Consider the following 14,080-nt stretch of genomic DNA (forward strand, 5'->3'; position numbering starts at 1 on the left):
ACCACTTCCCAATATTTTTAAAATATTGAGGCAGAGAAAGCTGTGAAACAGCCTGTTCACCACGCTGGAAATTTGAAACGGCAGATTGGCCTGCATTTTTTTTTTTTTTTTGGCTAACATCACTTTCAGTATTATTCAGGCAGCTGAAAAAACAATGGGGAAAACATCAACCAGATATCCAAAGCATTTGAAACCATGGTGGGACCAGAATTGCCAGGCAGCATTTAAAAACAAAAGAAAGCATGGGGGATTTTCAGAAGATACCTCACTGCTGAGAATTTGATTGCTTTTAAGAAAGCAAAGTCAAAATGCCAGAAGAATCAGAAGGCAAAGCCAAAGGGATTCTTGGAAGAAGTATGTATCCAGCATAATATCTTCCACTAGCTCAAAAGAAGTCTGGGATAAAATCCATAAAATTAATGGGAAATATGCTTTTCACACTCTGTCCATGCCCCTTGATGTGGGTTCCTGTCCGTGGTGAGGGGACCTCCCAGAGATGGTTTAGTATCTCTTCTTTACCATCCCTGGGATCTGAACGTTCACCCACGTGTTTGCCGTGCGTGGTTTTTTGTATGCCGGAAAGGGGGATTCTGGTAGTTGAGGGGCAACATAACGTCCCCAACACACTGCTTTGGCCCCTGCTTCGGATAAACGGGAGGCTCAAATCAGGCTCTGTTTGAGTCAATCGGCTGGTCGTTGAGTCATTCTTGACCTCGGCCTGGAGTCAACCGATCGATGCAGATTGGGCAGACACGTCAGACAAGGTGTGCTCTACTTGACTGCATTGTGAGGGTATAGCTCCTGGGAAACCCTGGTGTGACGGTCTATGGGATTCTCTCATGTGACGGCATCCTTTTGTTGGCCCCATGGTGGGTGGGGTCACTAGGAGCTGAATATATATTCTTAAATATGGATCATAAAACCACAAAACAAGCGACCAAAGACCAGACCTCCAGCCACCCTGCTTACTTAATAGTGCATGCGACTGGAGAAAAACCTCTATCTAAAGCATCTCCATTCTTGATTCAAAAATTGTTTGAATCAACTATTGGACAATTGAAAAAAATACAAAAATTAAGATCGGGAGATTTACTGGTGGAAACAGCTTCCCCACAACAATCGGCAAAACTTCTGCAAACAAAGACTCTGGGAGAAATGGAAGTCACTGTCACACCACACGGAAGCCTAAACTCATCACGTGGTGTGATATCTGAAATTGATCTGATGTCTGAAGATGAATCAGACATTCAGATCGGTCTTTCAGATCAAGGTGTCGTTGCTGTTCGGCGCATTTCCATTCGTCGAGATGGCAAGTTGATACCAACCAAACACCTGATACTTACTTTCAACAAGCCAACATTGCCATCCTCAATTACAGCAGGATACCTACGTTGCTCAGTTTGTCCATATATCCCAAACCCGCTGCGTTGTTTCAAATGCCAGCGGTTTGGACACTCACAAACATCCTGTCGCGGGAAAAGCGTATGTGCACAGTGTGGGACTGAAGGTCACGAGAGTACCGAATGTAAAAGTACCCCATGCTGTGTGAACTGCAAAGATGCCCATCCTGCATACTCCCGGAAATGCCCTTCATGGCAGAGAGAAAAAGAAATACAGCGTGTAAAAACAGTAAACAACTTACCCTACCCAGAGGCACGTCGCATGGTCACTTCAAGTGCACCACTGAAGCAGAAGACCTATGCTGCTGTCTTGAAATCAACAAACACTTGTGCAGTTCAAACAGATATCTCTGTCTCTCCAAGTGAATCCTTTACTCGCCATGCGAAATGTTTAATACTGCCATCTACCCAAACACCAGAAAAGGAGAGCAAGAAGACCAAGACACCCCTACCTAAAACAGGGGTAATAACAAGAAATGTGGGTTTAAAAAAGGCCAATAAAAACTTACTTAACAAGCAAAAAGTAAAAGTTGCCCTCTCTAAATCAGCTAAAAAGTCGGAGACTCAGTCTATGAGTGAGTTCTCTGACTTTTCTGATGAAGAGACTAATTCGGAGGTTACAAAACCAAAGTCACCTCCAAAAGAGAGACCCCCTGTTAAATTAAAGAGGGATACTCTCGCAAAGAATGCTACCTCAAACACATAATGGATTATAAAATAATCCAATGGAACTGTCGTGGTTTCCGCAACAACTTTTCTGACGTTAAACATTTGACATACTCTACCTTGTCTCTCTGCGTGGCACTCCAGGAAACACATTTAAAACCTGGAGAAAGACTTTTTTTAAAAGGATTCGATCTTTACTGTAAAGATGACGACAGCCACACTCGCGCCAGTGGAGGTGTGGCTGTACTGGTTTCAAACCGCATCCCGTCTTTTCCGGTACAAATAACAACAGAGCTGCAAGCTGTGGCAGTCAGAATATCTATGGGCGTCACTGTCACAGTTTGTTCCATATACTTGCCACCAGATGTCAGAGTCAATGAAAATGAATTGGATGACTTGGTTGAACAGCTGCCAACTTCATTTCTTTTACTCAGTGATTTTAATGGCCACAATAGAATGTGGGGCAGCCCCGACATCAATCGTCGTGGCAGCGCCATTGAGAGATTTATAGGCAATCAGTAAGTATATTTATTTAATACTGGAGAAGTGACATACTTCCATGCCCCAACAAGAACATTCACTGCCATTGATTTTTCATTAGCCAGTTCGAACTTGTTTTCAGCATTTACATAGGGGGTTGGATCTAATTTACTCTTTAGTGACCACTTCCCAATATTTCTAAAATACCAAGGCACAGAAAGCTGTGAAACAGCCTGTTTACCACGCTGGAAACTTGAAACGGCAGATTGGCCTGCTTTTTTATCTTTGGCTAACGTCACTGAGGAAATGGTCAATACTGCTGATATCAATGATGCAGTTGAAGTTGTCACTTCCAGTATTATTCAGGCAGCCGAAAAAACAATGGGGAAAACGTCAACCAGATATCCAAAACATCCGAAACCATGGTGGGATCAGAATTGCGAGGCAGCATTTAAAAAGCAAAAGAAAGCATGGGGGATTTTCAGAAGATACCCCACTGCTAACAATTTGGTTGCTTTTAAGAAAGCAAAGGCAAATGCCAGAAAAATAAGAAGGCAAAGCCAAAGGGATTCTTGGAGGAAGTATGTTTCTAGCATAACATCTTCCACCAGCTCAAAAGCAGTCTGGGATAAAATCCATAAAATCAATGGAAAATATGCTTCTCACTCTCTGTCCATGCTGGAAAGTAATGGCACAATAATCAGTGACATAAAAGGTATTGCTGAGTTGTTGGGTGAAACATTTTCGTCTTCATCCAGCAATATTATGTATACAAGGGATTTTCAGGCTTATAAAGTCCAAACTGAAAAACAATATCTAAACTTCTACTTCCCATCTAATGAGGAATATAATGTGCCATTCAGCAGAATAGAACTATGTACAGCAATTGCTTGCTCGGGGAATACTGCTGTAGGTCCAAATAAAATTTACTACAGCATGATAAAAAATTTGTCCAACAATTCCCTTAGTAACCTTCTGAATATGTTTAACAGAATATGGACAGAACATATTGTTCCTGACTCTTGCAGGCTATCAATTATTATTCTCATACCCAAACCAGGTAAAGACTGCAAGAATCCCTCTAATTACAGACCAATTTCTTTGACTAGTTGTCTGTGCAAACTTTTCGAGAGAATGGTAAACAGACGCCTGATGTTCCTCTTAGAAAAAAAAAACTAGTTTTTACTACATCAGAGTGGATTTCGTAGGAACAGAAGTACAACAGATAATTTACTAAATCTTGAAACATCCATTCGCGAAGCGTTTGTTAGACGACAGCACTTAGTGTCTGTGTTTTTTGATATAGAGAAGGCCTATGATCGCTGCTGGCGATATGGGATACTTTGTGATCTGCACAAATTCGGATTGCGGGGTAATTTGCCAATTTTTATAAAAAACTTTCTACAGAATCGAAGATTCCAAGTCAGGATGGGCAACACTTTGTCTAGCCCTTTCACACAAGAAGAGGGTGTCCCTCAAGGATCTATTTTGAGTGTAACTTTGTTCCTAATAAAAATTAACAGTATAACTAACTGTCTCCATCCCAGTGTGAAACACTTTTTGTATGTGGATGACTTTCAGATTTCCTGTCAGTCTAGTAACATGGGTTTTATTGAGAGACAACTGCAAACCTCCTTAAATCGAATAGACAATTGGTCCAAGACCAATGGTTTCAGTTTTAACGTAGAGAAGACCTCGTGCATCCACTTTTGCCGAAGGCGTGGTTTGCACCTGGATCCTGAAATTCACCTAAATGGGGTTAAAATCCCAATGGTCAACGAAGCAAAATTTTTGGGTGTCGTGTTTGACCATAAATTGACGTTTTTGCCACACTTGCGCAATTTGAAGAGTAGATGTTTAAAAGCTTTAAACCTGTTAAAGGTATTGTGCTGCTCATCCTGGGGAGCAGACAAATGTTTTATGCTCAGGATTTATAGGGCCCTTGTTTGCTCTAAGCTGGACTATGGATGTGTTGTGTATGGCTCTGCGCGTGAATCTACTCTTCGGATGCTGGATCCAATCCACCATCAAGCATTGCGTTTGTGCACTGGTGCATTTCGAACTTCTTCTGTACAAAGTTTGTATGTGGATGCTCATGAGCCTCCACTATCTCTTAGGAGAGAACATTTGTCTCTTTTTTATTACATCAAACAGAGATCTCAAAATAAACTTTTAGCTGATTGTTCAGATAGTCAGCTGAGGAGATTATTTGCAGCTCGCCCAAGTAGTGTCCCTACATTTGACATAAGAATGGAGAATGTAAGCAGCACGATTGACTTGGACGCAAGCAACATTTCGCAGGTCGAGGTCGATAATATATCACCTTGGTCAATTCCTGTGATAAACGTTGATTTAAGCTTAAAGCAGTTTCTAAAAGAAACCACCCCAGACTACGTTTATAGACAGCTCTTCGCAGAAATTCAACATCGTGACAGGAATTTAATTTCTATATACACCGATGGATCTAAATGAAATGACTATGTCGGCTTAGCCTTTGTTTGCCAGGATGAAATCGTGGCAGAACAAATAGCATTGAATTCTTTTATTTTTACTGCGGAGTTGCAGGCTATTTATTTAGCCTTAAAGTATATAAATAGGAAAGGTCATCGTTGCTGCGTGATTTACACTGACTCAGTTAGTGCACTTCAGGCTTTGATCTTGTATGAACCTAGTTTTCACTCTATAGTGATTAAAATTCGTAAGCTGATTTGCCATCTTTTTGCGAGGAATTTCTCTATAAAATTTTGTTGGGTCTCAGGCCATGTAGGTATAAGAGGGAATGAAGAAGCTGACGCAGCTGCAAAGTCAGCAAGTCCTTCTCAGCATACAATGCATATTGAAGGAGGTGACTTGAAGCTAGTTGTTAAAAAACGACTAGAGGAGAGATGGCAAAATGTGTGGAACGCACAAGTCCACAATAAACTACACGAGATCAAACCTGTGATAGAAAATTGGACACAGAAGAAACTTTATGACAGGAGATCTGAGGTCATTCTTACTCGTTTGAGAATTGGACATACTCGACTGACTTATCAATACCTTTTGAAGGGTTATGATTAGCCTGTATGTCAGTATTGCAATTGTAATGTAAGTGTTAAGCACATACTGAACAATTGCACTGCCTCTGAACGGATTCGTAGGCAACATTTTGGAAATGCGGGTATTAAAGAGATTTTGGGCCAGAGGCCAAATGTTGATAAATTATTGAACTTTCTAAAAGTTACAAATATTTATAAAGAAATTTAATTATTTATTGATTTATATCTATATACATGTTGTTGTTATACACAGTTTAACTGTTGTATATTTTTGTTATTGGTTTTTTGTTTTTTGTTTTGTTCATTTTTATTGTTATTTATGTACATATATATACCGTAAGTTGTGGCGCAGCTTGGCCTATGTGGCCCTTGTGCCAATAAACTTCAACCAACCAACCAACCAACCTCTGTTCATTCTGGAAAATAATGGCACAATAATCAGCGACATACAGGGTACTGCTGATTTGATGGGTGAAACGTTTTCTTTTTCATCCAGCAATATAATGTATACAAAGAATTTTCAAGCTTATAAAGCTCAAACAGAAAAACAAAATTTGAATTTCCATTCTTCATCTAATGAGGAATACAATTTGTCATTTACCAGAATCGAATTACAAACAGCGATCTCTCGCTTGGGGAATAGTGCTGTAGGTTTTCATAAAATTCACTATAGCATGATTAAAAATCTGTCAAAGAATTTTTTTGGTAATCTTCTGAATCTGTTTAACAGAATATGGACAGAACATATTTTCCCTGATTCTTGGAGTCTATCAATCATTATTTCCATTCCCAAGCCAGGAAAAGACTGTAAGAATTCCTCTAATTACAGACCAATCTCTTTGACGAGTTGTTTCTGTAAACTTTTTGAGAGAATGGTAAACAGACGTCTGATGTTCCTCCTAGAGGAAAAGAACTACTTTTCACCACATCAGAGTAGATTCTGTAGGAACAGAAGTACTATGGAATATTTAGTAACTCTTGAAACATCTATACGCGAAGCGTTTGTATGACGACAGCACTTAGTGTCTGTGTCCTTTGATATAGAGAAGGCCTACGATCGCTGCTGGCGATATGGGATACTCTGTGATCTGCATGAATTTGGATTGTGGGGTAATCTGCCAATATTTATAAAAAATATTTTGCAGAATTGTAGATACCAAGTCAGGATTGGCAACACTTTTTTAGGGCTTTTCACACAAGAAGAAGGTGTCACTCAAGGTTGTATTTTGAGTGTGACTCTGTTTCTAGTAAAAATTAACAGCATAGCTAAGTGTCTCCCTTCTAGTGTGAAACACACTCTGTATGTGGATGACTTTCAGATCTTTTGCCAGTCTAGTAACACGAGTTTAATCGAGAGACAACTGCAAACCTTGCTAAATTACATAGACAATTGGTCCAAGATCAATGGTTTCACTTTTAATGCAGGGAAGACCTTGTGTATTTACTTTTGCCGAAGGCGTGGTTTGCACCTGGACCCAGAAATTCATTTAAATGGGGTTAAAATTCCAATTGTCAATGAGGCAAAGTTTTTGGGTGTTGAGTTTGACCAAAAACTGACGTTCTTATCACACTTGCGCAATTTGAAGAGTAGATGTTTTAAATCTCTGAATTTTTTAAAGGTATTAGGCTGCTCATCCTGGGGAGCAGACAAATGTTTGATGCTCAGGACATATAGAGCCCTCGTTTGCTTTAAGCTGGACTATGGATGTGTTTTTTATGGCTTTGCGCGAGAATCTACTCTTCGGATGCTGGATCTAATTTAGCATCAAGCATTGCGTTTGTGTACTGGTGCATTTCGAACTTCTCCTGTTCAAAGTTTGTACGTGGATGCTTATGAGCCTCCACTATATCTGAGGAGAGAACGGTTGTCTTTGTTTTATTATATTAAGCAGAAATCTCAGATTAAATCTTTAGTTGATTGTATAGTATTAGATACTCAGCTGATAAGATTATTTGCAGCTCGCTTAAGTAGTGTTTCTACATTCAGCATAAGAATGGAGAATGTCTGCAGCACGATTGACCTGGCCCCTCGATGTGGGTTCCTGTCCGTGGTGAGGGGACCTCCCAGAGATGGTTTAGTAACTCTTCTTTACCATTCCTGGGATCTGAACGCCCACCCACGTGTTTGCTGTGCGTGGTTTTTTGTATGCCGGAAAGGGGGATCCTGGTAGTTGATGGGCAACATAACGTCCCCAACTCACTGGTTCGGCCCCTGCTTAGGATAAACGGGAGGCTCAAATCAGGCTCTGTTTGAGTCAATCGGCTGGTCGTTGAGTCATTGTTGACCTCGGCTTGGAGTCAACCGATCGATGCAGACCGGGCAGACACGTCAGACAAGGTGTGCTCTTCTCGACTGCATTGTGAGGGTATAGCTCCTGGGAAACCCTGGTGCGACGGTCTATGGGAGTCTCCCATGTGACGGCATCCCCCTGTTGGGCCCCATGGTGGGTGGGGTCACTAGGAGCTGAATATTAATTCTTAAATATGGATCCTAAAAACAACAAACAAGCGACAAAGAACCAGACCTCCAGCAAACCTGCTTACTTAATAGTACATGCAACTGGAGAAAAACCCCTTGCTAAGTGTTCCCCTTTTTTGATTCAAAAGCTGTTTGAATTAACCATTGGGCATTTGAAAAAAATTCAAAAATTCAGGTCAGGGGATCTACTAGTAGAAACAGCCTCTCCTCAACAAACAACAAAGCTTTTGTCAATTACAACTTTTGGAGACATGGGAATATCGGTCACACCACACGGAAGTTTGAACTCATCACGTGGTGTGATATCTGAGTTTGACTTGATGTCTGAAGACGAATCAGACATTCAGATCGGCCTCTCGGACCAAGGTGTCACTTCTGTTCGACGCATTTCGATCTGTCGAGATGGCAAGTTGATACCCACTAAACATTTAATTATCACATTCAACAACCCACACTGCCATCTTTCGTTACAGCAGGATATCTGCGCTGCGCAGTTCGTCTGTATATTCCAAATCCGCTGCGTTGCTTTAAATGCCAGCGATTTGGACATTCCCAGACTTCTTGTCGAGGCAAAAACTTGTGCGCACAGTGTGGAACTGAAGGTCACAACAGTACTGAATGTAAAAGTACGCCACACTGTGTGAACTGCAAAGATGCCCATTCTTCCTACACACGAAAGTGCCTTGCATGGCAAAGAGAAAAAGAGATCCAACGGGTAAAAACTGTGAAAAACATCTCATATCCAGAGGCTCGTCGTATGGTCACTCCAAGTGCACCTATGCAACAAAAGACATTTGCTGCCGTGTTGAAATCTACTAACACATGTGGGGTTCAAACAGAGATTTCTGTCTTCCCAAGTGAATCTCTTACACGCCATGCGAAATGTTTAATACTTCTATCTATGAAAACACCAGAACAGGAGAGTACAAAAGCAAAAACATTTCTACCAAAAACTGGGATAACAACTAGGAATGTGGGTTCTAAAAAAGCGAGTAAGAACCCACTAAACAAACAGAGAGTGAAAGCAGCACTCTCCAAATCCAAAAAATCGGAGGCTCAGTCGATGAGTGAGTTCTCTGATATCTCTGATGAAGAGACTAATTCGGAGGTTACAAAACCAAAGTCACCTCCAAAAGAGAGACCCCCTGTTAAATTAAAGAGGGATACTCTCGCAAAGAATGCTACCTCAAACACATAATGGATTATAAAATAATCCAATGGAACTGTCGTGGTTTCCGCAACAACTTCTCTGACGTTAAACACCTGACATACTCTACCTCGTCTCTCTGCGTGGCACTCCAGGAAACACATCTAAAACCTGGAGAAAGAATTTCTTTAAAAGGATTCGATCTTTACCATAAGGATGACGACAGCCACACCCGCGCCAGTGGAGGTGTGGCTGTACTGGTTTCAAACTGCATCCTGTCCTTACCGGTACAAATAAGAACAGAGCTGCAAGCTGTGGCAGTCAGAATTTCAATTGGAGTAACTGTCACAGTTTGTTCCATATACTTGCCACCACATGTCAGAGTCAATGACGATGAATTGGATGCATTGGTTGAACAGCTGCCAACTCCTTTCCTTTTACTTGGTGATTTCAATGGCCACAATCCAATGTGGGGCAGTCACGATATCAATTGTCGAGGCAGAGCCATTGAAAGATTCATAGGTAATCACCAACTATATTTATTTAATACTGGAGAAGTGACATACTTCCACGCCCCAACAAGAACATTTACTGCCATTGATCTATCATTAGCAACCCCAAATCTGTTTTCAGCGTTTATATGGGAGGTTGGATCTAATCCACTTTCCAGTGACCACTTTCCAATATTTCTAAAATACCAAGGCAGAGAAAGCTGTGAAACAGCCCGTCCACCACGCTGGAAACTTGAAACGGCAGATTGGCCTGCATTTTCCTCTTTGGCTAACGTCACTGAGGAAATGGTCAATACTGCTGATATCAATGATGCAGTCGAAGTTGTCACTTCCAGTATTATTCAGGCAGCCGAAAAAACAATGGGGAAAACGTCAACCAGATATCCAAAACATCCGAAACCATGGTGGGATCAAAATTGCGAGGCAGCATTTAAAAAACAAAAGAAAGCATGGGGGATTTTCAGAAGATACCCCACTGCTAACAATTTGGTTGCTTTTAAGAAAGCAAAGGCTAATGCCAGAAAAATAAGAAGGCAAAGCCAAAGGGATTCTTGGAGGAAGTATGTTTCTAGCATAACATCTTCCACCAGCTCAAAAGCAGTCTGGGATAAAATCCATAAAATCAATGGAAAATATGCTTCTCACTCTCTGTCCATGCTGGAAAGTAATGGCACAATAATCAGTGACATAAAAGGTATTGCTGATTTGTTGGGTGAAACATTTTCGTCTTCATCCAGCAATATTATGTATACAAGGGATTTTCAGGCTTATAAAGTCCAAACTGAAAAACAATATCTAAACTTCCACTCCCCATCTAATGAGGAATATAATGTGCCATTCAGCAGAATAGAACTATGTACAGCAATCTCTCGCTCGGGGAATACTGCTGTAGGTCCGGATAAAATCCACTACAGCATGATAAAAAATCTGTCAAACAATTCCCTTAGTAACCTTCTGAATCTGTTTAACAGAATATGGACAGAACATATTTTTCCTGACTCTTGGAGGCTATCAATTATTATTCCCATACCCAAATCAGGTAAAGACTGCAAGAATCCCTCTAATTACAGACCAATTTCTTTGACTAGTTGTCTGTGCAAACTTTTCGAGAGAATGGTAAACAGACGCCTGATGTTCCTCTTAGAGGAAAAAAACTACTTTTCACTACATCAGAGTGGATTTCGTAGGAACAGAAGTACAACAGATAATTTACTAAATCTTGAAACATCTATTCGCGAAGCGTTTGTTAGATGACAGCACTTAGTGTCTGTGTTTTTTGATATAGAGAAGGCCTATGATCGCTGCTGGCGATATGGGATACTCTGTGATCTGCACAAATTCGGATTGCGGGGTAATTTGCCAATTTTTATAAAAAACTTTCTTACAGAATCGAAGATTCCAAGTCAGGATGGGCAACACTTTGTCTAGGCCTTTCACACAAGAAGAGGGTGTTCCTCAAGGTTCTATTTTGAGTGTAACTCTGTTCCTAATAAAAATTAACAGTATAACTAACTGTCTCCTTCCCAGTGTGAAACACTCTCTGTATGTGGATGACTTTCAGATTTCCTGTCAGTCTAGTAACATGGGTTTTATTGAGAGACAACTGCAAACCTCCTTAAATCGAATAGACAATTGGTCCAAGACCAATGGTTTCAGTTTTAACGTAGAGAAGACCTCGTGCATCCACTTTTGCCGAAGGCGTGGTTTGCACCTGGATCCTGAAATTCACCTAAATGGGGTTAAAATCCCAATGGTCAAGGAAGCAAAATTTTTGGGTGTCGTGTTTGACCATAATTGACGTTCTTACCACACTTGCGCAATTTGAAGAGTAGATGTTTAAAAGCTTTAAACCTGTTAAAGGTATTGTGCTGCTCATCCTGGGGAGCAGACAAATGTTTTATGCTCAGGATTTATAGGGCCCTTGTTCGCTCTAAGCTGGACTATGGATGCGTTGTGTATGGCTCTACACGTGAATCTACTCTTCGGATGCTGGATCCAATCCACCATCAAGCATTGCGTTTGTGCACTGGTGCATTTCGAACTTCTCCTGTACAAAGTTTGTATGTGGATGCTCATGAGCCTCCACTATCTCTTAGGAGAGAACAGTTGTCTCTTTTTTATTACATCAAACAGAGATCTCAAAATAAACTTTTAGCTGATTGTTCAGATAGTCAGCTGAGGAGATTATTTGCAGCTCGCCCAAGTAGTGTCCCTACATTTGACATAAGAATGGAGAATGTAAGCAGCACGATTGATTTGGACGCAAGCAACATTTCGCAGGTCGAGGTCGATAATATATCACCTTGGTCAATTCCTGTGATAAACGTTGATTTAAGCTTAAAGCAGTTTCTAAAAGAAATCACCCCAGACTACGTTTATAGACAGCTCTTCGCAGAAATTCAACATCGTGACAGGAATTTAATTTCTATATACACCGATGGATCTAAATCGGATGACTATGTCGGCTTAGCCTTTGTTTGCCAGGATGAAATCGTGGCAGAACAAATAGCACCGAATTTTTCCATTTTTACTGCGGAGTTGCAGGCTATTTATTTAGCCCTAAAGTATATAAATAGGAAAGGTCATCGTTGTTGCGTGATTTACACTGACTCAGTTAGTGCACTTCAGGCTTTGATCTCGTATGAACCTAGTTCTCACTTCATAGTGATTAAAATTCGTAAGCTGATTTGCCATCTTTTTGCGAGGAATTTCTCTATAAAACTTTGTTGGGTCTCAGGCGATGTAGGTATAAGAGGGAATGAAGAAGCTGACGCAGCTGCAAAGTCAGCAAGTCTTTTTCAGCATACAATGTTTATTGAAGGAGGTGACTTGAAGCTGGTCGTTAAAAAACGACTAGCAGAGAGATGGCAAAATGTGTGGAATGAACAAGTCCACAATAAACTTTACGTGATCAAACCTATAATAGAAAATTGGACACACAACAAACAGTATGATTGGAGATCTGAAGTCATTCTTACTCGTCTGAGGATCGGACATACTCGGTTTACTAATTAATACTTTTTGAAGGGTGATAACCAGCCAGTATGCCAGTATTGCATTTGTACTTTAATTGTTAAACACATACTTTGCAACTGTGTATCTTTTGACCAGAGTCGTAGACAGCATTATGGAAATGCAAGTTTGAGAGAGATTTTGGGTCAGAGGCCAAATCTTGATAAGATACTGAACTTTTTGAAAGTTATAAATATTAATAGTGAGATATAAAGTAACTAATTTATTTATTTATTCATTTATTTATTATATAATTATATTTATCTTGTTGTTTTGTATATTTACACTTGTTAATGTTATATATATTTAGCTTTGTATAATTTCACTATTTATCATGGCGCAGCATAGCCTATATGGCTCTTGTGCCAAAAAACACGAACTAATTAATTAACCAACTATCCAATTATTTTTAGTATTATTAAAAATTAATAACTTATCTTTGGTACATATTTGAACAAAATATTCTGCGTACATGTTTTGACATTAGTAAACTGAATTTGTTAAGTTAAACATGTTTTAAATTTAATGTGATGGGTGAGGCTACTTATTTTGGCACAATAAGTTAAACCTGGGTTGAATATCTGTCAGAGCAGATTTTATAGCGATTACTATGTTGCTTTGACGAGAGCGCTGCTTTGTTTTGATGTTCGTCATTACCGAAAATTTCATTTCGCATAAATAAGTAGTTGCAAATAGTAAGAGAACTACCATTGCTAATTCAGTGAGTAGTGGATACTCTGTTCTTACACTAAATCTAAGAATTCAATGTTTGCCTACTAAACTTGGTTCCGAACGTTGTTCTATCATAGTTCAGGCGGGGAGTGGAAGCTTGGGAGATTTCCGAATAGTGCACAAATTTTTGAATGTTATATTCAGTCTCGTATTAAAATATTCATATTATTTTTATTATTTATATGTGCAATTTATTTAAGTAAAAATTATTTTATACAATTTTTTAATTTATACTATTTCTAAACATGAATCCATAATAAATTTATAAAATATTTGAAAAAAATTGATCTGTCATCAATTTTTTCTGCGACCCCCAAATATTTTCCACGACCCCTTTTAGGGTTGCGACCCCCACTTTGAGAATCACTGATTTATTGGACTTTCTGAATGTCATTAATATTTATAAAGAGATTTGATGATTTATTTATTATATAGTTTTATTTATCTTGTTATTTCACTTAAATTGTTGTATATATATGTTGTTGTTGTTGTTCGTTTATTTATCTATTTATTCTATTTACTTTTTTATTCATGTTTATTAATAGTATGTAATTTTTATAATATGTTTTTGATTTGTCTTGTTTAAATTTATTTACCAGTTGACCTGGTGCAGC

At 39.5% G+C, this 14,080-nt stretch overlaps 1 protein-coding gene across 1 annotated transcript; it reads left to right on the forward strand.

Moving 5' to 3' along the window:
- Positions 1 to 909: 909 nt before the first annotated feature.
- LOC136970416 (uncharacterized) lies at positions 910 to 2,106 on the forward strand. The gene has a single exon (XM_067264856.1). The coding sequence runs from the start codon at positions 910 to 912 to the stop codon at positions 2,104 to 2,106; it is 1,197 nt and encodes a 398-aa protein (XP_067120957.1).
- Positions 2,107 to 14,080: the final 11,974 nt, after the last annotated feature.

The sequence above is a fragment of the Centruroides vittatus genome, unplaced genomic scaffold (genome assembly GCF_030686945.1).
Source record: "Centruroides vittatus isolate TY-2023 unplaced genomic scaffold, ASM3068694v2 contig_196, whole genome shotgun sequence".
Taxonomy (NCBI): Eukaryota; Metazoa; Arthropoda; class Arachnida; order Scorpiones; family Buthidae; genus Centruroides; species Centruroides vittatus.

Bases quoted from the DNA above. Each gene is read 5' to 3' on its own strand.
- LOC136970416 (XM_067264856.1), top strand. From the start codon at position 910: ATGGATCATAAAACCACAAAACAAGCGACCAAAGACCAGACCTCCAGC.